This window comes from Ixodes scapularis, unplaced genomic scaffold, assembly GCF_016920785.2.
Source record: "Ixodes scapularis isolate PalLabHiFi unplaced genomic scaffold, ASM1692078v2 PGA_scaffold1__304_contigs__length_218370807, whole genome shotgun sequence".
Classification (NCBI taxonomy): Eukaryota; Metazoa; Arthropoda; class Arachnida; order Ixodida; family Ixodidae; genus Ixodes; species Ixodes scapularis.
Genome location: NW_024609846.1, coordinates 57,808,697 through 57,831,865, shown reverse-complemented (window position 1 = coordinate 57,831,865; position 23,169 = coordinate 57,808,697). Strand labels below are relative to the sequence as shown.

Genomic DNA, 23,169 nt, shown 5'->3' with positions numbered 1-23,169 from the left:
GGTGCATTAGTATTCTTAACGAGATTTAAATGCATGAAAACATGTTTATAACGCGTAATTGTGTCTAAATAGTGCAAGAAAAATAAAATTTTATGATGACGATGGCAAATTGCAGCAATTGGTTGCTGCGTGTGATCGCGGGCGGCCCGTGTTGCTGGTGTTGCGACGTAAAGTTTCTGGGCGAAATTGCCCCATCTGAACCTGGCCTGAGTGGCGTGAGGGCCATCAGTGCGTGATGGGCGTGAGGGGTGTGAGGGCCGCAAGGGCGGTGAGGCGCATGAGGGCGGTGAGTAGCCTGAGGGCGGTGAGTGGCGTGAGGGCGGTGAGTGGCGTGACGGCGGTGAGTGGCGTGATGGCCGTGAGGGCGGTGAGGGCCGTGAGGGCGGTGAGGGCGGTGAGTGGCGTGAGGGCTATGAGTGGGTGAGGGCCGTGAGGGCGGTGAGGGCGGTGAGGGGCGTGAGGGCGGTGAGGGCCGTGAGGGCGGTGAGTGGCGTGAGAGCGGTGAGTGGCGTGACGGCCATGAGTTTGTGAGGGGCGTGAGGGCCGTGAGGGCGGTGAGGGGCGTGAGGGCCGTGAGGGGCGTGAGGGCCGTGAGGGTAGTGAGTGCGTGAGGGCCGTGAGGTTCAGTGAGGGTGAGTGAAGGGCTGAAGGTGAGTGTGACTGTGAGAGTGAGGATGAGTGAGGGGCTGAAGGTGAGTGTAGCTGTGAGGGTGAGGGTGAGTGAGGGGCTTAGGTGAGTGTGGCTGTGAGGGTGAGGGTGAGTGAGGGCGACCTAAAATGCCGACTTCTGCTCCTCCCTCCATCAAGACGCAAGGAATATGCCTTACTCGTTTCTTCACGCGAAAAGTGATTAACTCGCTCAAATCGCTACCACCATCATTTCGAGTTAGAAAACGGACTGGTCTTTTCATCCTTACAAACATGTTGTAAAATAAGATATTATGGCAAATGTCATTAAACCCCATAAAAAGTGTCTACATGCACATTACTCGCAAACGCAAACTTCTAACTGATCAATACGCAATGGAGAGTCATATCCTTTCAGAAGTTTCGTCTTATAAGTACCTTGGAGTTCTAATTACTAACGATTTACGTTGGAATATCCATGTTAACTACATAGCGCGCAAGGCACTGTCGAAACTATGGTACTTGCGTCGAAATTTCAAGCAAGCTAGCGTATATATTAAACTGACCGTTTATAAGAGACTTATTCGTTCTACTCTCAAATATGCTGCGGTCGTATGGGATTCCTACACTCCACAGAATATTTCCTTACTTGAAAATGTACAAAAAAGAGTACTCCGTTTTATTTTTAATAGATATGGTCGTCTTGACTCAGTCTCATCTTTCAATGAGCAGGCAGGCTTGCCTACATCGCAGCATAGACGTAAGGTATACAGATTGAAGTTTATGTTCAGTCTAGGTTCCAGTATTGTAAACCTGAATCCAGAAATCGAAATAGCAGAGCCTTCGCCGAGTTTAGCTGCAGAATAGATGCTTTTAAGTGCTCATTTTTTTCCGCGAATAGTCAATGAGTGGAACAAGTTACCCGAGGAGATTGGTCATTCTTGCGGATTGCCAGGATTTGTTAATCGCTTAAACAACTACTTGTAATTTTTCCTTTGCTCAGTGTGTATTATTTTTGCGACCTGTGGCTGTGATATGGAGGGCGTGTTCTTTTGTTTCTTTCTTGTGTACCTTTTTGTTCCATTGGCGTGGTTGAACTTTGTAGTTATGCTTCGAGGTGTATTTACATGAGAGCCCATTGTTCATTTTTAGGCACTGTCGGCTTTTTCTTTGTTGTTTTCTGTGTATTTGAAGTGTTTTTTCACTCCTACCATGTCTCCAAATTGGAGTATGTAGTATTTATAAATAAAGAAATAAAAAAAATTAATCTGTCAGTTAAAAAAAGAAAAAACCTTCCTTAATCTTTTTTTTTTTTTTTTGGAGTCGGCAATTTTTTTTTTTAGGGCTCTCCCACAGGTGTCATAGTTTATGTTTTATCGTTCATGCTGAGGTTGTTGCTGTGGAAGAAAAACTACCACCGTCATTAAAACAACTGCGTTCTAACCCCCGACACTTGTTCGTCTTTCGTCCAGCCGTAGCCTGTTTATTAGCCATCAAGGCAGCTCAGTGCATCCTTTCTCGCCGTTGGTGGCACATTGTGCCGGATTTCAGACCATTTGTACGGAGATAGATAAGACAAGCAGAGTAGACCGGGCACCTTGACTCTACCAGGAAGCTACGCAAAATAAATGTGTGGTGCACGCGACTGAACCTACACTTATCCCAAACCCAGCATCAAGACCTGACCTCTGCGGCATAGAACGCGGCACCGTTTGGCCTCGTATTCTTTGTGCCGTTATCAGATAAGGCACTGGACCAACGACGTGACAACTTCAGTGCGTGGAGGTCTACCGGTGCAGTGTTGTTTAAGACGGCGTGTTCACGAACGACATTCTCTAGGCGCCTACTACGGTGGAGGACCGCTGTTACATTTGACATTGCTGATACTGCAGTGCGAGAATTCGTTGCATTGGTTCAAGGAAACGGCAAGTAGCACAAATCACATATATAATTTTTGTTTGTTTATATATCGCCAAGTGTTCTAGCTTAATTCCGGAATTATGTTTTGTCAGTCTTAGCTACAGACGTTTGCAAGTACGGGGTCTGGGAGCCTCCATCTTGCAGCTGGTGTGGGTAGATAGTCTGATAGTCGCGGCCTTAGCAATGCTTGACTATCAAATAATCTATCCCCACCAGCAACAAGATAGTGGCGCCTAGAAGACGCACCTGAAAACGTCCGTACTTCGTTTCACCTTACACTCTAAAAAAAGCCTATGTGTGGGCTTTCCTGCACAACATTCGGAGAGCCAATCACCGCAACTTACGGAGGCAACTGAGCGAATGACGATGTCAAAACATATGTTTAGACCAAAAAACGCAGTCTGAGTTGTGACATTAAGCAATGCAAGCGTGACGTTTTGCATTGCTTAATGCCACAACTCAGACTGCGTTTTTAGAGCGCAGCTCTTAGGGGCCCGTTTCCAGCCTGAGCGGCGTCGGCGTCGACGTCGGCGTCGGCGTCGCCGTCGGCGTAACCGGGGGGGGGTCACGTGACCCCCGAGGTCACGTGACCCCCCTTCTCGAGGTCACGTGACCCCCCTTCTCGAGGTCACGTGACCCCCCCCCCCCCCCCCCGAGGTCACGTGATCCCCCCCGAGATCACGTGACCCCCGGGGTCACGTGACTACCCGCAGGTGACGTGACCCCCCTCAGTACCCTTCCCTACTCCTCCTCAAGAGCTGCGCTCCGATTCGGCGTTACAGGGATTTGTAAACGGCTTTCATTTTTTGGTCCAGACATATGTTTCGGGATCGTCATTCGCTGAGCTGCCTTTGTAAGTTGCGGTGATTGGCTCTCCGAGTGTTGTGCGGGAAAGCAGACGCACGGGCTTTTTTTAGAGTGTAGGTCCAGACGCAGCAGACGCTATGAGCTGGTGAGACCGATCAGACTGCATAAAACATGCACTATTATGGTGTGCGTCATGTATTATACTTCATACTTCATGCTTCATACTTTATTGTACTTAAAAAGAAAAAGAGTATGGAGGGCGTGCGAGTTCTGCGGAAAGGCGGAGGCCCATGCAACATGTGTGCCCGCAGAACTGACCCTACATACCCCAAAAATAAATAAACAATAACAAAACACACACACACAATATTGATACACTAAGTCATTGATGCAGCTACACATATCTTGCTGCCTCACTCTGGAGCGCTCTAATGTCCTCGCGGTTAGATGGCAGGGAGTGAGTCAATGAAGAGGGTAGGCCTCGCCACACTGACGCTGCACGTAGCAGGCACGACTCGCGGTGTCGATGCGTACGAGCGAGGACGGGTTGAACGGCACCAGTTCGCAGGTTGAAACGAGGGCGGTCTGGGATATCGGAGTAGGAGGGCTGCATAAGCAGACAAAACAGACGGATGGAGGCGCTGTCTCCTGTGAAGAAGACTGCACCATCTCGAGGTCTGGTACAGCGCAGCTTGGGTGGTACCCCTGTAGGTAAATTCCGTGGCAGGATCGGTACGACGCACGTATATATATGCGGCCCGACGTTGCACGGCCTCCAGGCTTGATTGCAGGAATGACTGGTGAGGATGCCAAACTGTGGAGCAGTACTCCAGAATGGGGAGGACGGGCAGTGTAAAGGTGTCGAAAAGCCGCAGGGCTCATTCCACGGGTAACGCGGACAACGAAACCAAGCAGGCGACGAGCTCTAGCAGTGGTTAGTGTAATGTGCTCACCAAAGTGGAGTCGACTGTCCACAGACACTCCCAAAATGCGCAGGTTGGTAGCCTGCTGAAGAGGGACACCACCAAGGCAGAGACTGTGGGACTGAGCAGATGAAGGTCGTTGTGAAGTGACAGTCATGGAGCAACATTTGGATAGATTGAAGGGCAGGAGGTTCTCCAAGGACCACCGGTAACAGTGGTCAAGGTCGGATTGAAGGGAGGTGTATGAAACAGGCGTTTTGATAGGGTGAAGGAGGGCCAGATCATTAGCATAGAGGAAGGGTGTGAAGGATAGGCTGGTCGTGATGTCGTCTATGAATATTATGAAAAGGGTTGGACCAAGTACACTTCCTTGAGGTACACCAGATGCCACAAGACAGGGATCTGATAGTGCTCCCGCGAAGCGAACCGACTGAAAACGTCCAGTGACGAAGCTGGACAGCCAGCTCAAGAGGCACCCGTCCACGCCAACACGGCGGAGCGTTTGCAGAAGCAGATGGTGGTTGATCCGGTCAAATGCTTTGGAGAGATCCATTTGAACTATCTCGCATGGTGTTTGAGAGTCAAGATGGGCACTCGCAGTGTGCACCAGGGAGGCAAGGGCGGTTTCACAGGAGCGGCCTTGCCGGAAACCATGTTGGGCCGGGCTCAGGAGTGCTGAGGACTCAAGATGAAAAAGGAGCGGCTTGTTGATAACCCATTCCAATGTGCGGCAGGCAACAGAGGTTGAGGCCACAGGACGGTAGGAGTCTGGATTGTCAGAGGGTAGGTGGGTTGCCTTTAGGATGGGGGTCACATGTGACAACTTCCAAGCAGTGGGGACAGACCCCGAGTCAAGAAAACGCCGGAACATCCGGAGGGGTACTGTAGGACACGTCAAGCAGGCCAACCAATCATACCCAGACAAAAAAACCTAGTGACTTGCTCTTTTAAGGCTGTTTGATTGGTCCAATAGTGTCGGTTGCGTCTGGTCTTAAAGATACACTAAAGAGAAAAATAAGTTTTTTTTTTTTACAGGGCATTACTGGGACACATATTTTATTCTAATTTTTATACTAAGAAAATGCTGGTGCAATATTTGCGCCGTTAGAAGCAATTTGGGTGGAGGCGGACGCAATTTAAGTAGACGCAACTTTAACAAATGAAACTTATCAAAAAGCGTTTTTTTTTTTCATTTCACTGTTCCTCGAAGCTGAAACGAACTATAGTGTGAGCTAGTGTTTGCACAATAATGAAAACTGAGCTTATTTCTTACTCCTCAAGAAAGCAAATTCACTAAGATATCTTCTCACATCACATAAACTTTTGAATAATTTAAATTCTCAATAATATATTGCAGGTGTCACCCCAAAAACATGGATTGAGGTTACGATTGCTCACGTAAAGATGAACTTCAGTTTATTTCTTTTTAAATTTCATTGATTGGAACGTAATTTAAGATCACTTCTTCGGAGCTAACTTACGTTTAACCTCACGCGACCTCTTTGTGCGAAAACGCAGTTTCTCGCACTACCTACAGTGATGAGCCTATTTTGATTTTGATACATTTACAATTAGATTAATTTTCCACTAAACGTAAATAGACTAGAGTAAGTTCCGATTTTAAAGATGCCTATGTAGAAGTAAAATTAAGAAATCCTATTTCCCTTCCGGCTTGAAAGAACGAAAACGGAAAATTTTACTTTTTAGATTTTGACGAGCTAGGCCTTTATTAGTGAAAATACATTTAAAATCATGTGGCTTATAAAATACAGTTTTCATTTCTCGATAGATAAATGATTCATGCTGTATAGATTTCCAAGTAATTAATTTGTCAGACCACCAAACTAATACGGTTGTGCACCAGAGCATGCTCTCAAAACAAGCGGCCTGTTCGGTTAGTAGGAATAGCCCGCTCTAAGTAAATAATAAAAAAATATACACAGAACGCTATAAAATCCATTATCAATTTTGTTTTTTGGTAGTTCAAAGTGGCTCACAATGTTTCATTATACCCCCAAATTCTCTGATCCGAGTGTTTTGTAAAAAAAAAAAATGTTTTAATGGTCTAAACACAGATAAAACAAAATAATGCTGCCTCTTAACCCGAAACGTATCTAAGGTAGGTGTTCAGATTTTACAGAGGACTAATGGTTGTAGGACGGCTATTCCACAATTAACCAGCGTCAGGCTAATTGTGTATTCCTGGCGGCTGCATACAGCGTTTTGCAAGCTGTAACCTCATTCCTGTGACTTAATATATTTATATATTCACGGTGCCTCAAAGGCCCAATTAAAGGCATTCCATGAGGGAGGGGTTGGGGGGGGGGGGGGTACATTCAGTGTAATCATAAGAGGCCGCTCCGTTGCCGCCAAGCATGATGTGGTCGCCCGGTATGCCGAAAAAGAGCAGCACCTGGAACAGTAGAAGCGGTGAGCGTTCCATCTTGCTGGTGCCATGCCCCCTAATACCTCAAATGTTTTGGAGGTATTAGGGGTCATGACCGCTGCCATCGCCCCATGATACATCAAACGTTTTTGTTTTGTTTCTTCTTTTTCCGACTGTGCCGAAGCGGTTGTTTTGTTTGAAATAGCATTCCTACAGCCGCATCCCCACTGGCACTACACGAATTCTATTTCGTTCGAAGAGAAGTTGGCTCCACCCGCCAGGTGAACCTTCCCCATTTGATCGCACCCGCGCGCTCCGCCTCATACTGAACATTGAATTTTTCTTTTTTTTTTGTCGTTTGAGTTACGCGTGAACAACTGAGTTCGTCGTGTAAATTATTATTCAAGTTTATGAATTTAACTTTATGATTCAACTTTAAAGTGTCCAAGTCCCTAATTCAGTGAGGCTCTAGTGATATGTCTGCTTTTTTGATAGGCAAAAATCGTCTCAGGTTACACACAATCATTATTACTCGTGCAGTGGCAATACATTCGTTCAACTTCCAACAACATAAGAAAGACGACGAATTATCGCTTCAAACTAAATAAACAACTGTGAATTCATATCTCGCCTAAATAAGATCGGAAGAGTTTCTAGCAGATGAAAATGCTTGGCTTTGGCGCGTTCCGGGCAATATGTAATAGGTCTAACTGTCGACTTTAAATATTCTTAAAAAAATGTCAAATGAAGTTTGAAATGTCTCTTAAGTGATTCCTGATTGAATGTTTTTTTTTTTCAGGAATTTTCTTCTTTTCAAAAAGAAGATGAACACCACACGGCAAAAACTGGTGAAAGAGGCCCATAATGGAAGCAGTCATCGTCTCGACAGGTGCTGGCATATTCCCATCATCGCAGCCCTGGCAATGTTGGCGGCCTCAATCGGGCGGCAAAATTCCGGATTCTTCTATGTGGGACTCATGGAAGTGTTCAGCGTCAATCGATCGGATGCATCCTGGCCAAACAGTGTGACATCTCTCCTCATAAATTTGGCAGGTGCGTACAAAGCGCGACGGAGCACAACCACCAGATTAGTTATGTTTCTCTTTTACGCCCGAAAGAAAGACATCAAGATTGCTAGCGTTGTGTTAGGATGGACATCAACTTAGCAAGTTTTCTTGTTTGTCAGTAACCTGCGTGTATACAGACACCATAGTGGCTGCCTGATTGGAACCGTGTAGATATACACAAATCAAATGCACTTCCGTTTACATGCATGCTCTCGTCGAATTTAGGGTGCTTTAACAATAAATATGAATATTCCTTAGGATATATATAAATAGTTCCCAAATGCACGCAAAAGATGTGACCTTGTGTATACTATACTTATGCTCTTTCTGTACCTTTCGGGTCTTTTATTCAAAATACAAGCGTTGCTGTAAGTACACATGCCGGTTTCAATGCACGTGAACATGTGTTCTCGTGTATTAATACTAAACAGACTATATAACGCCAAGTTATAATATTGTTGACTCTTATTGGAATAGACCCTTTCCGGAATTCAGTCTAGCCACTTTGATCACTATCATCATCATCTGGAAACGGCATATGTGCTATAATAATGGCGGCCCTCTGTTTACTGATGAAGGAAGAAGTTGAAGATGTTCCTAAGCAGGTGATTCGAGGCCAATACATTCTAGGTGTTAGCGCAGCGTGAAGCAAGGATTGGACGCAAAAGCTGCGTAAGCGTTCATTTCTAACTCGGTCCCAGTCAGTCTGTTAGTAGCACTCACTCGGCTTCAAAGCCCTTTGATGAATAGAACTCTATCAAGGCGTCTATGTGGGTTGGCGCTTCGTTCCGACTGGCTGCATTTGTTTCGCCATCGACACTAAGAGAGATTGAAAAATAATTGTAGTGAAGTGCACATTCTCGTTTATTGTTGACTTTAAAAGTGACGGTGCCCCATAAAATACTGCAGACCACAGGTCCATTGCCGCCATTAGTATAGTAAAAGATAAACTGCCATTTGAGTCACCAGATGGCACTGAATTCCGGAAAGGGTCTATTAATGGCATCGAATGCCTCGTTGACTCGCCCCGTCTTGTTCAGAAAGAGCAAATGGCTATTACCTGAGGCATTAAACAAACCATTAATTTGTAATTCCGAGGTCACCGGAGTGATCTAGGGATGTCGCGGGGAATGCCTGTTCACAGGGGATCTGTCGGCAACTTTGAGTTGGCGCCGTCTGTTAACAGGGAATCTGTCGGCAACTTTGAGTTGGCGCCGTCTGAGCTTATTTTTGACTGGAATGTACGGGGCCCGGGAAAAGGAAGAGGGAAGGGAGTAGGGGTTTTCAGAAAAGGAAGGGGTAAAGAGGGGGGCAAAGGGTGGCGAGTAACATATATGTTTGCCCTGTGAAATAAAGTTTGTAGCTGCGTTTGAGATTTCGTCCGTGTCGTTCTGTGTCCGTATCCCCAGTGTCGGGGTTACAACTATGCTCATTAATTTGTCATTTATTTATTGATACTGATAGTCCGGATTTGGGTTACTACAAAAGTGATGTTTAAAACAATGGCACAAAGCATCAATATTTGACGAAATATGTATTCAACAAAATTGTTCACACACAAAACAACTAATGAAAAAGCAGCGCAGCGAAACAACAAAAGGCAAAAGGTGACAACTCAAAGTACATTAAAACTTCCAAGAAACTGAACATACAGTCATCTCACAAAAACAACCTTGAACAAAAACGATAACAGCAAGAAAGGACAACCCTTGTCCAAAACTACTAATAATCAAGTCATCGCAATAACTGCAGTGGTAAGCTCATAATTAATATTTTAGCTAGCTAGAGCCGGTCTTGGAACGGTGCGCAGAAGCGCGTGCCACGCACCCCAGAAGACAAAGCGCGTGGAGATTGCACGCGATGCGTTTCTAGTGTGGTCGTATCTGGTGTTGACGCCATGAATGTCACCTATTAAAGTTGTTACAATCGGTGTCAGAGATTCCCGGTGTCGCGCTTGACGGCCACAAGAAATCATTCAACTATCCAGGACGTGTTCTGCACATCGCCAGCACCAGCATCGCAACGAAGTAGCATGGTCATGAAAAAAATTGATTTCTTCGCCATTTTCTTCTATAACCACCAAACCTCCGCTAACCGATTTCCACAGCATTGTCCCAGAAACCCAGGTCTGAAACCGCGTAAGTGCGGGATGAACTTGAACAATTTTCGGACCAGTGTGCTGCCCGTGTAGTGGTTGAAAACTTAGTCAGTTGATTAGGCAATATCGGTCCATTCCATTATCGGTGTTAATTCTTAAAAATACTGGAATGTGCTCTGAACGTCGGCACCGGTATATTCCGTGCCTCCATAATGTTTGTACTGCCACGTATCGCCAAGGGTGAGAAGATAACCGCCTGACCACCGGGTATCACGATTATGCGCAACAATATTCGGAACGCGCGAAAGTGCCGGACTTTTCTGGCGCAGGTGGAGTGTGATGTTGGCCTGAACTTTTTGAAGTGCACTAATTATCATAAACTTCCTTGTCAAAATTGTGAATCGTGGAAGGGTTCATATCAGAATAAACTTGTGAGACAAAACTAATTCACGAAGACTGTCGAACTCCAAATCAAGGAAGCTAGGTTGTACAACTGAAATAACGCTCCTATGGAGGAAACATTCACCCTAAAAACATCCTAGGAGTGAATAGGCTTACTGCTTTCAAGCTTTAAATAAATAATGGCGCCCTCAATTTGGGTAGTACAAGCTCACCTGACGGGGCCTCGCACATTTGGCTGAGCTTTTATCTTTCTGTGTACTGTTAATAAACAGAGAAACTACTTTAGGCGTCCAAAATCGGCTAGATTCAGCACCGCAAGACAAATGAAAGTGCCAGATTAATGCCACCGCTGACACGGTACGCGTCTCTTATTTTTGCCAGGTGACGTCAGAACATCTGGTGTCCGGACGATTTTTGTTTCTTTTCTATATTTGGAACGCGTGAAATTAACGCTCTTGGCGTATTAGCTTTGACCTGCGCTTCGACGGCGTTCGCATTTTTCTAGTTTTTTTCGTATTTGTTCTTGTGGTTTCGCATTCCACATCAGGAGAGACCCGCTTCTTCATATCTGAAAGTTTGGGACACTCACGTTTGTTCTACCCAGAACAAGCCTTAGCAACTCCATTTTCGCAGCGCCCCCTGGGCGACGCTGGAGGCTATTGACAACTGTACAAGCTTTAATATCGTAGGTGACGTCCACAAATTCCAGAAAAAATAAAAAATTCGACCGAATGAGCGCCGTTTCACGTGCAATCTACGTGCGCTTCGTCTTCGACTTTCGTTGTTCCCGGCAGGCGTCTCAGGCGAACCGTTACGGTATGTTACAATTTCATCGACACAAAATGCAAGCTCTTTATAAAACGAACAATGCTGTCTCAATATTTTACGTTCTGAGGGTGGTTGTCACACTCTAACACCGTTTCGTGAAAAAATATCTGGTTTGTTGTTAAGGCAACTAAGAGTGTTTCTCGAGGAAACCTCTACACATGATCAAGCGTATTCAAAGGTGAATAACTCTACGTGTATTGTTATCTATTTCAGGAATCTTGGTCTGGCTGCTCAGGTTTCGACTGTCTGCTTACCAAATTTCTCTGATCGGCAGCCTATTTACCTGGACTGGCATCGTTTCATCAGCTTTTGCGCCCAGTATGCAATGGACGACCGCCACATTGGGCGCTATTTACGGTACGCAATTTTTCTAATATTTTATAACAGGCGTTTAATTTCTCAAAGTTTGTTTAACTTCACTGATGAATTGTAACACAAATCTACCTTACTAGTATAAGCTCCGAGGTACCTTTTCCTACGCTATAGTAGTTATTAAATGATACCCGGTTTTTCAAATACACGTTTTGGTAGGTTCAGTGCAAATCAAAACATCTGTCTGGGGGCATAACGATTCACTGTCTTTCTACCTTATCTCCAACGAACTTGATACCTCGTTAGATTCACGAACATTCGGAAACAAATCTAAGCTGTAATGACCGAGCAGCGACCGAAACCTACCGGTGGCGCTATGTCGACGCGAGAAATTCGACTAATGAGTAGAGACAGCTTTCGATCGTTATTCCAGTCCTAACCTCTCACAGCCTAACAATGCGTGAAATCTGCGCATCGTTTCTACGGAACTTTGACCACTGGGATCGCTTCTAGCTGTTAGAAATTTTTCCAGTGCAGACATCTAAAAATTGCCTTTGACTGGAGAAGAAACCGCTTGTCAAGATAATTAAAGCAGCAAAAAGTGTTAAAAATAGCTTCTTTAGTGTGACATCTTCAGCTTGGGGAGAGCATGAACTTTGCAGGGGTCACGTCTGAGAAGAAGAGTGTCTTCCGAATCATTGGCAGATTGTGCACGCGCGTTATTATAAAAAATGTGTGAGAAACCGTACAAGACACTGCGCAAACGTGAAGACACGTTCGAACACGATCACAAAGCACAAGGCATTGAACAACCCATATTTCGTTACAATGCATCCCGCGTCTAGAGCGCACCATTTCCCGCCTGGGGATTCAATCGACAGACGTGGTATGCTTCAGGTGTATGGAAGATAATGCAACAGCGAGACTGAACCGATAAATCGCAACCATGGTGCTAACCATTTTAGCAATCCCAATTTATCATGACTTGCATCACGCAAGATATCATGCGTGGTACCGCATTGGTTGATTACGTTCATTGTACCCAAGGTATAACTAGCTGTCAAGGTTATATCAGCTCAGACTTTATTCCTTATTTTGCTACCATATATATTTTATCGATAAAAGAGTTTCCTTTGGAAACCTAGCCACCCTGACCTCAAGAACACGAGGCATGCGCTGGTCAATCACCTTCGATATACTCAGCAACATTTACCTTAATGGGGCAGGGTTATAACGAACAACCTGTACTAGTATAGCAAACATAACCATGATACAAAATACGTTTATTGGCTAATATTTGATATTACCCATATACACCAGAAAGTCAGTCAAAAGTGTGTATAAGAAGTAAGGTAAATTCATGGTAACAGTAATCAACACTAATATTCAATGGCTAAAATAATATGATTCAGTCATCGAGTGAGTTGTTTGTAATTCAGAAATTTAATTACAATCTTAAAATTTATACAGTGATTTAACAACATTGTTTTGTCGGAAAAATTTTATTGCAATTTAATGCACTTCATAGCGGTTTTGCTTTAAACTATATGCTCAAGAATGTCCACCCCTTCCTTGCCTAATGCCTAATGGCAGCACTGATCTCACGCATAGGCTAACTTTTTCTAGATCAGTGCAGACCGTGCATCATCTTTAGTGAGGCTCGTCTAACATTTGCGCTTGCTTCCAACCAACATCTCGCGATCGCTTACGACGAGAGAACACTCTGGCACGCTGGCACCATCTATGAGGTGGCCCTGGAACAGAAATCCACAAGAGCGGTGAGTAAGAAATGTACGGAAATCGCAAGTGTTTCACGGTTAACCGATAGATGGTGCCAGTATGTAATCTTGTCGTAAGAGATCACAATAAAGCAGGGGATACATGAAGGATGAAAACGCGTGCCGCGCGAAAGTTTACATAGCAACTTCCTCGGACGCTATGACGTGAAACAATGCCATGCCGCCATTCCGCGTAAGAATGAGTCTGCCACACGGCGCCCGGTCTTAATCGCTCATGTGTCCCCTGCTTCAGTTTTAATGCACTCAGTTCTAAGCAGTTGTAGATGTGTGAACCATCCTTTAAAGTAACATGCGAACTGTTGAAAATTATAAGAATACAAAATCTGTTCTGTCACTGCACGAAACTGGACAACTTGCCTATTTCTTCTCTTTTCAGGTACCGGTGTAGGAATCGTCACGTTATCTCTCGCCTACATTAACGTCTTATACTTCGACAAGTACCGGGGAATAGCTTGCGGCGTAAAATTCGCTGGCGTGTATTTAGCATCCCTGATTTTCCCGCCGGCCCTCGTGTATTTTGAGGAAGCATATGGCTTCCGTGGCACCCTACTTCTCACCGGTGCAATTACAATGCACGTAACAGCCTTTTCTCTCACGCTAAAGGTGCCCCAATGGATGAGACAGAAATCGCAAGTCAGACAGCCTATCAAGTATCAAGCTCCGGATTACGTAACTATGAACGGAACTTGCCTTTCACAGGACGGTTCTCCAATCAGGAATCCCTCCGAAAAGAACATTTCTAAGGGCGCTGAGATTATTCAAGAGTCCTTCAGAGTACTTCGAAAGCCAGTTTGTTATTCGATTGTTTCATATATGATCATATCGGATTTCGCATCCATGGCATTTCAGTCAACAATTGTCGACTATTCTATAGATAAGGGTTTCGCTCTGGAAACAGCCGAATTCATCGTTGTGTATTCATCAGTTGCCCAACTGGTGGGATGTCTAATTGTCCCGCTTCTGGCTGACCGCGGATTCATGAAACGAAGCACACTGATCGTGGTCAATCTAATCGTTCTCGGTTGCTCGCTGTTAATCCTTCCAGAAGTTGAGAAGTATACCTATGTTGTCATTTTTTGCTTCTGCGTAGCAAGCTCGTCAGCATTCCTCGGAGCCATAAAAGCTGCAATTATCACTGACTACCTTGGAGCTGATTCATTCCCATTGTGTTGTGCATTGTTGGGACTATCAACGATGCCCTTGTTTTTGTGCAATCCTACAATAATAGGTGAGTTGTTTTTACTTAATGTCTGTAGGTTTTGGGCCGGGCGTAGTATAGTTTCCTTAGCCGGTGTTTTGAACCTTCACGATTAATATATGCCACCCTCATATTTCTTGAAGAATAAAAAAAAGAAGCCTTTTGTCACTGCTTCACTAATCGATTCATTAGTGTTTAAATTTGTTTGCTTGACAGAATTTTCCTTCATTGTGATTAGCAGCTACTGCAATTACTAAATCAACCTTCTTCTCAAAAACCGTAGGGTCAGTCGCAATATACAACAGGATATCAATTGTTGAGTCGTGTCTTCTTCCTCTGCACAAGCAAAACGCACTGTAGCTGCGTCCTGATAGTTAGTTTCGTATATCTTAGTTCCCAATACTTCTGTCATGGTATCAAACAACAAGGACCTCTTTCCAGAATGGCCATATATTCTTCCTCTGCTAATATCCATCATGGGGGATGGATATATCTCCAAGAGTCTGCATAATGACATCTATACGTTTTAGTATGTTGCTGTAACTTTTTAACTGGGATTTTCTGAACCATGTCCCTACTATTATTCAGAGCATCAAAATTTGAGTTTTCACATTAATTAGTTATCTGGCCAAAATGTTTACCTGGAAAGATCTGAAATATCTTCATGTCCATCGTTTTATTTTCTTCAAAATGTATTTTACTACTAGCCTGGGGCCTATAACTCCTTTTTTTGCCACTTATAGGAACTCTCAATGTACCGGCCTGCAGTTGTGTCATGACTACATCAAACAACAAAAATTTGTTATATTTTTTAGATTCATTCAATCATTCATTTAAAATACACGCACAGCGATCGTTACCTTAATGCACTTTGGTTCTTTCTCCTTCTACAAGGCTGACTTTTGTATTTAAGTACAACAAAAAAGTGAACGAAGCTGGTTTTTTTTTTGTTTGTTTATCCAACCAATTCATCAACAGACAACCTAATGTTGCCTTATGACTTGCTGGCATGGTATAGCAGTGTTTCTTACCAAGCCCATATTTGTTTAATTAGTAATACTACCATTTCCATTCGGAACTTTATTTGGGTGGTTACAATGCCTTGAAGAACATACGTTAGTTGGTGGTGCAGTTTAAGAAGAAGCAGTAAGTGGGAGCAGCTTACTCAAATTATAGGGTTACCATAATTGGGCCCCACAGTTGAATATATACTGATCAGCCAAAACGTTATTACAACCTATTTAACACCATGTTAGATTCACCTTAGGCACGGAAGGGCTATCGGCTGCGTGGGCCTATTTAAAACGAAGTTCACTCAACTATGTGCTTAGAAACACTTACATTTTTGCCTAAATTGTATCTTGCTGTCAGTGAAATCACAGGTAGCCACCCATTTTAATTGACTAAGCGGGAAAGCCTCCGACGTCAACATTGTGTAATGAAGCGTGGACGTGTAAAGCTTCGGCGTCTACTAACAGTTTTATTGTCATTATTCTACTATTAATAGGTACTGAGGACGGCAGCTCGCGAACACCCGACGAGCTATGTATTTTCCGAGATGCCTGTTCCGAGCCGTCTGGACATCACTACCTGGCCCTTGTTGTGGTCCTTAAAATCAGTAGCCTTTCCCAATATATACACACGTAGTCGACAAAATGATCCCGCCGTGTCCAAGGCAGCCGTTAACCACCATGCGCATCAGCAGGTGGTATATAACGGGCATGACGCACTAGATAGATGCGCTCAATCCCACAGTGTAGGGGTGGTCGTAATGTTTGAATTGATCAGTGTATATGAAGCACAATAGAACCTACAACATATAACGTACGTATTATAACAAATGGTAATTGAAGCGGCACAAGCTACTTCCAACAGCAAGAGGGCGGGTGAAGACGAGAATAATGACAGAACGATTGTTGGGCAAAACGACGGAAAGTTCGGCCTATAACATGATTAATAGAAGCGGTTGGATTCAATTACAATGGCTGTCACGGAAGAGCACGCTCAACATGGCCAGCCCAACGTTTCCACTGGAAACACCGGAAATTCCAAAGATCTAATTACCTTCGCCGAACCGCGGATTCTGATCACGGAACTACGGTGCCTGGAGCGCGCCTCCGACTAGTGTTTTAACGGCGTCCAATAAAGTGGTCTATCCATTTTCACCTGACGACATCATAGAAGTGTCTTTCTGTCAACTTCCATAATCCTGCCGCTGTCACAGCAACCGGTGGTGGACGTGTTTGACGCCTGTTCTGCTGTGGGTTGCTCTCCTGTTCGACAGTCCACAGAAGACCTGAGAGCAAGGAGTTGAAACGCCGAGGAGTTGGAAGGTTCAACCACCAGGATCGCGAAATCACACAGCATGAATCTCCTACTTTTGGGACGTCGTTTGTGGCCACTTGGGGACAACCTTGACTGCATGTGTGGAACGAGACGCTAAACACACCAGTCGGAGACCCATTCCAGGCACCGTTAAGAAGCAGAAGCAGAATTTTGAGTTCGCGGTTTAAGCATCAGCAACAGTGGATGCTTAAACACTTTGACAGACGTGATCGCAGCCAATTGCCTATTTGAGTAAATCTCGAGCACGCCAGCCACATCAGGAGTATCACCTAACTCTGACAAATTGCGGTGCTTCCAGTGCGAGAGGCAAAGAGATTTCACGTCTGAGTTCAGACGACAGGGACACTTGACGGCAAACTGATTTCTTGGTCGAGGGGAGTAGGACGGGAAACGAAGGCGATGGAGTCCCCCTCACATCACTTTCAAGGCGTCTTACTAGTATTCAGACCATAGAAGTAGAAATTCAAGGAAGGGGACACAAGAAAATATTTTTCACATATATGAGCAACAGTCAACATAATTAACGCGACGCTCGTGTCACTTGATTCTGGTGTTTTCCAGCCCGATCCTCAACTTTTAGTCTCCAACAGTGCCACGACTTGCACAGAAGGACATGTTAAATTCTCGTCACCCCTTTTGGGGAATATTCGCATGTAGACATCGTGTTTTATCAAACTCCGTTTCCGCAATAGTCTTTGATTTTGAGGGTTGTAAACAAATATACATTTCCGGCTGAAGCCTGAACAAAATGAAGCCGAGAGGAATTCTCGCACACCCCTAGAAACAGGACGTGTTGACACCTCGTCATGTAAGCGTACTTTGATGCGGCTCATGTGCGTCGTTCGTTCTTTGTGAATCGTCGCCGTAGAAAGCTGGCACAAGTTCTTACAATGTTTCTACCAGTGCGGTCAGGTCGCGTGTTTTTAAGTACACATCTACGATAACACAAACTAATATGTGGGAAATACCGCCATTATACTTGTCGAGGCTGCTTCATGAATACGCCTCAAGGCCAAAATATCCAAGATTAACCGTCAAGCTGCTTTTGATGCGTGGCCGTGCTAAGCCGGGATGGGTATTAGCTTCAATTTGAACACTTGCTTTGTGTATCAGCAAAACGTTCGTGGCACGGCAGAGATGATCAATGTGAGCAGCACAGACATTATTATTATTTCGGAGGAGCACACTGAAACGCTCCAATCACTCGTTGGAGAGTCCAATTGCGCCATGGTTTTACTACAAGTAATTCCTTACAGCGAGTCCAGTTTAAATTCGGATCATTCTAGACTGGCGAACAAGAAACTGATATCAAGATAGTACTGTTGTAACATCGAGGTTGCAATACCCTCAGCTCAGACGAACTTGGGTGAACATCGTACGCAAAGCACACCATCCACACTGGAGGGAGTAGACCGATATTCCAAACTCTACGTCACTTAGCCCCTGCAGAGCGGGAAACCATTTAAAGTCGAGTGAATGAGATGCTCGACCATGGTGCGACCAGTCCATCGACAAGTCTGTAATCGTCCCGGATATGCTAGTCCGAAAAAAATGGCGCTGTACGTTTTTGCGTTGATTACAGAACACTAAAAAATGTAACCCAGCTAGACGTCTACCCTCTCTCGTGTCTTTTTTTCATTATTTTTTTTATTTGCATTTATTTTTTCAGTGTGACATTACAGAGGATTAGGTACTCTTAGGCAGACATTAAAGTGGAACAACAATAAAAAGGCAAAACTACTAAATTATTACGAACCATCATTTTATCAAATTAGTAATTGCAATCCAGAAATCAGTAATCTTAGTGATTGAATAAATGACTGCGGGAAGGCGATTTTAATCACTTGAGGTTTAAGGTAAGAAGTAGGCATTGAAAGTAAATGCGCTGCAATTGGTAATTCTAACATTTAGTTGATGATTGGTGCGTGAAGTTGGTAGGGGAAACAGTGCTTGGGGCGAAGTAATGGTAATGCAATTAAATGCAAAGGTGCAAGCGAGCTGAAAGAGAATGTCGAAATGTCGAAGTATAGGGTTAGAGTGATATATATTTTGAAACCCTAATAGCTGAGATATTTTTCTGAGAAAAAAGAGACAAGGTGAGACTGTGAATGCTTTCAAAATCAGTCCTTATCACACAGGACGGCCTATACTAATTAAACCGTATTCCCCTTGGCTTTTGTACCGCTCCAGTTACGATTCAAAGCCTCACAGACAGGGTTTTAGCTAATCAGAAGTAGACTGTGACATTGGTCTACTTAAGTCATGTTTTCGTTTATGCCAACATATGCGACGGACACATACGAAGGCTTTCTATTGTGCTTGATGCTCTAGGCAATACCATTATCCGCGTAAAGCCTGAAAAATGATTTTTTTTATTTCTGTAACGCATTATGTACATGATGTAAGCAAGAACATGATGAACCCTGACTCCTTCAAACTTCAGGCCTTATCTGAATATCCGATAACCATAACTATCAGAATTGTGTGGAGCTTTCGGAAATTTGCATCACATTTCCCCGTTTTATTTTCTCACTGTGCCTTTCTTGGGACTTCATTCAACAGTTTGTCTGGAAGAATGTGCCATGGCGTTGGGGAATCCAACAGTCAACGTTTCATAACTTAAAAGACGGCCCTCCTAAACGTTCCAGTACTCGCACATTTTGAACCCTTTTGTGTCAAAACATCCCTCCAAACAGATGCTAGGGAACAAGGATTTTGTGCTATTCTACTTTAAGAGGATCTCAATTGTAATCTGAGTCATTTCTTATCCAAGTCGCCGGCTCAAGCAACAAGACGAGAAAACGCATTCATTTTATCTAGAATGTTTGACTCTCATATGGTCAGTGCGGAAATTTAGTCCAGAATTTTATGGTCGCTAGTTCACTGCTGTAGCCAATAATTAAGTGGTGATCTGACTTCCAACAAACAATACTTGACGGCAGAACCTGCACAATGGACAGTCTTCCTGAAAGAATATGACTTCCAGATTTTCCCAGCTTATCTTATACAGGTAAAACCACGTTTCCAGAAATTCACTCACACATGAAGGCAATGGTTGAGAGACGGCCAAGGACGGGAAGTCAGCAAAGAGAGGACGAGATTCAGTAGATGGTAATCAAAGCAGCACTAGCTACAGCGAACAGTAAAGGGACCAGATGAAGAAGGAAAAAATGACCTGAGTGTGGTTAGGGAAAACGAGGGAAAGAAGCACAATTAACGATATTAAAAGAAAAAAAAAAAAAAAAACAATAAAAAATAGAGCGAGAAAGTTATAAAATATTATTTTTAGAAAGTTGATAGTATGCACAAGTTATGAAACACAATGGTCTAACGAATTTGTGAATGAATCTACAGACGTAGCGCGAGCAAAGGTGTCAGACAAACGATATGACCCTCGAAAATAATGGGCATTAACAAGAAACATTACTTCGATATTATGTAAGTAGCCTGCCGTGGTTACCTCTTGAGGCTGTGGTTATATGACAAAATAGTTTTATTTGCAAGACATTGGTCATTCATAACTTTAAAAAAGTAAGCCGATCGCAATCTTCGCCTTTTTGTCAAGTAAGGATATATCAACTAATTAGCATAGTTGTGAAAGAGCCGCTCTAGCGAAAATTATTGCGATTAGTTTTGCAGTCAAACACTGCATCGTTTCTATTTTAGTATACATTTTTGTTTGTTTTATAATGGGGAAACCAGATTGCGTTAGCGCATTCGCCTATGGGACGCAAAAATGCTCTATATGTTAGTAGCTCTGGGTCATTAGATGGGGATTTTAATACCCGCTTAGGTAGCGGAGCATGTTAGCTGCTTTGGTTTTAATACCGGCAATGTGATATACAATCTGAGATTCTGCTTAAGGTGAAGTCCATGATAATTGTATTTCTTGACTATTTGTAGGGGAGTGTTGTATTTTAATATAGCGTCTATGTTTCCCTTTAGAGTACGGTTCTGATTTATAACACACACACACACATATATAAATATATAAGTAACTGGCTTCGTATATATGTGTTTTCTTGAGTCAATATGCACGGGGACATATCTAACGAACTTATTTAATTTATTGATGTTCCAGGTGTGTTCAGAGATTCCACGGGGTCATACGACAACTACTATCGGCTCCACGGGGGACTTTCAATTTTCGCCGGTTTTATATTTTCAACCGTTTGCTGCTTTGATAGGTGGAGCAGCAGGTCATGGACGCCTAAATAAAGTGGACAATAGATGGAAGATGTTCTGCCAGTATGCCACATTTTTGTTAATAAATGGGTGACTATAAGAACGCAGGTCATTTTAAAACATTACCTTGAAGACCTAACCTATCGTACAGTCTTGAACTAAGTTAAAATTCTTTATAAATACAGCCTGAGAGGAAGCTCCTCCACATTGTACTTTGATTAACCACTTATTTAAAAGGCATGTAACGTTTTCCCCACAAAATGTCTAACAAATAGAGTGGTGATGCGTCGCCTTAAATTTGAATGTAATATCGAATTGTAATATTTAGGGAAATTTTAAAAATTTATATCCAATATCCATGATTTCGCATCTGTTTTAGAGCGCAGCTTTTAGACACCCACTTTCGGTTTGAGCGGCGTCGCCGTCGGTGTAACCGCACGGTGCATTATGGGACGTTTCCCATAAGGACGTCACACGTGACGCCACGTGTGACGTCAAGAGGGTCACCAGTAAAGTCACTCGTGATGTCACCACGCATTGCATCATGGGTAAATTTCCCCGCTAAAATGAGCGGAAAAATTTCCCCACAAAAATTTGGGGGAAAAATTCCCCGCTAAATTTAGCATAAAACTTTCACCGCTAAATATAGCCGCACATTTCTTCCGCTACATTTCCCCGCTATATTTAGCGGAATATAGTTACCCGCTAAATTTATCAAGAAAATTTCTCCGCCAAGTTTCGCGGTAAATTTTCCGCTAAACTTTCCCGCTAAATTTAGCACGTAAATTGACGTCTGACGTCACACCTGGCGTGAAAATTCCCGTGTGACCTCATTATGGGAACGTCCCATAATACAATGCCACTCAACCCGGAAACGAGTGCATAAGAGCTGCGCTCTAAAATAGGGAAGCCAGCAAAAGGGAATACTCTCTGCCTGCTCCCCTCCTCCTCCTTTAGACTCCGTATGGAAATCTTATATCTGGGGCATATCTGGCCATTTAAAACATTATATGCTTATATACGGCCTATATACAGCCTTATCTGGAGTCAGGGATGGGCAGTATTTCAAGTACAAGTATTTGAAATACGTATTTCAAATACTTTGTGTATTTTGTATTTGTATTTAATTACAAATTGGGTAATGTATTTGACGTGTGTATTTAAATACTAAAACGTGGGTATTTCAAATACCTTTGTAATTAAATACAATTTTGTGGGCGAAAACACACCCCTCAAATTTATTGTCACTGTCCAGAGCAGGAAGAAAACTACGTTCTGCACCGAACGCAATGTCTCTCAATCAAGCACAAGCGTTTAGTGACTTTGTGATTACGGTGCTAGTCCAGGGCAAGAATAGTGACGAAATCGACGTGCACAGGCAGAGGCTGGCTAAATAAGTGCCCGTGACAACTTGTGATGCTTTCCAGCCTGATTTCCATCCATATTTTTGCCTGGAACATTCTGAATGCGCGGGTCGTCCAGATTTTCGTAACTGGTGTGAGTTGCAACAATAAACAAGTCTCTAGCTAGTGCTGCGCGTCTTGGTCGTCTAGGTTCTTTGTTGGTCAATACCAAAATGTAATCGACAAAGACATTAAGCTCACCCTCTCTGAACAGCACATGTGTTGGGCATACCACACAAGGGCCGACAAGCCGTTGTTTCGATTTAACTCATCTCATTCGCAATTAGTTAAAAGAGGAATAGTTAATTTCTGTTTTACGAACGCCCTCAAAAGGTCTTGCCCTGATGCAATGTCCTTGAGTCTGACTGAAGAAAACAAACGTTTGCAGCGTGCCGGATTTCCAAAGGCTGTGATTGTATCCGTAGCAGAAGGCGTCCTTAAGAAATTTAGAAAGGACGTTAGCCCGCGCTCAGAGGCAGGTCAAGCGAGACAAAAAGTTGCGGTTGTGCCGTACATGCACAGAACAGCGCACAGTCTGGGAAAGATAGCAAAACATGTAAACGTTACGTATTGTTTACTCTGCACCCGAAAAACTCGCAAAAATGTGCAAGATGACAGACCCACTCCGCAAGGCGCCGACGGGCTGCCCAATCAAGCACAGGAGTCCGCTTGTCGCGTGCACGGAAGGGGTGGTGTATCAAATTCCGCTTTCATGTGGCAAGATTTATGTCGGCCAGACAGGCAGATGTTTAAATGTACGGCTAAGGGAGCACTACCAGAAAGTGAACGGGGTTCGGGAAGGCCATCTGTCGTGTCACTGTCAAGACTGCGGGTGCAAACCATTATTTGCTTCGTCTACTGTTCTTGC

The 23,169-nt window shown here is 43.8% G+C and overlaps 1 protein-coding gene across 1 annotated transcript; it reads left to right on the top strand.

The window, feature by feature from the left end:
* Window positions 1-6,732: 6,732 nt before the first annotated feature.
* LOC8042566 (monocarboxylate transporter 11) lies at window positions 6,733-20,931 on the top strand. Its single transcript, XM_042290184.1, has 7 exons — window positions 6,733-6,762; window positions 6,880-6,944; window positions 7,463-7,716; window positions 11,272-11,415; window positions 13,546-13,838; window positions 14,019-14,397; window positions 20,795-20,931. The coding sequence occupies exons 1-7, from the start codon at window positions 6,733-6,735 to the stop codon at window positions 20,929-20,931; spliced, it is 1,302 nt and encodes a 433-aa protein (XP_042146118.1).
* Window positions 20,932-23,169: the final 2,238 nt, after the last annotated feature.

Bases quoted from the DNA above. Each gene is read 5' to 3' on its own strand.
- LOC8042566 (XM_042290184.1), top strand. From the start codon at position 6,733: ATGCCCCCTAATACCTCAAATGTTTTGGAG. The intron at 6,763-6,879 runs GTATTAGGGGTC...GCATTCCTACAG, and splicing joins ATACCTCAAATGTTTTGGAG to CCGCATCCCCACTGGCACTA. The intron at 6,945-7,462 runs GTGAACCTTCCC...TTTTTTTTTCAG, and splicing joins AAGTTGGCTCCACCCGCCAG to GAATTTTCTTCTTTTCAAAA.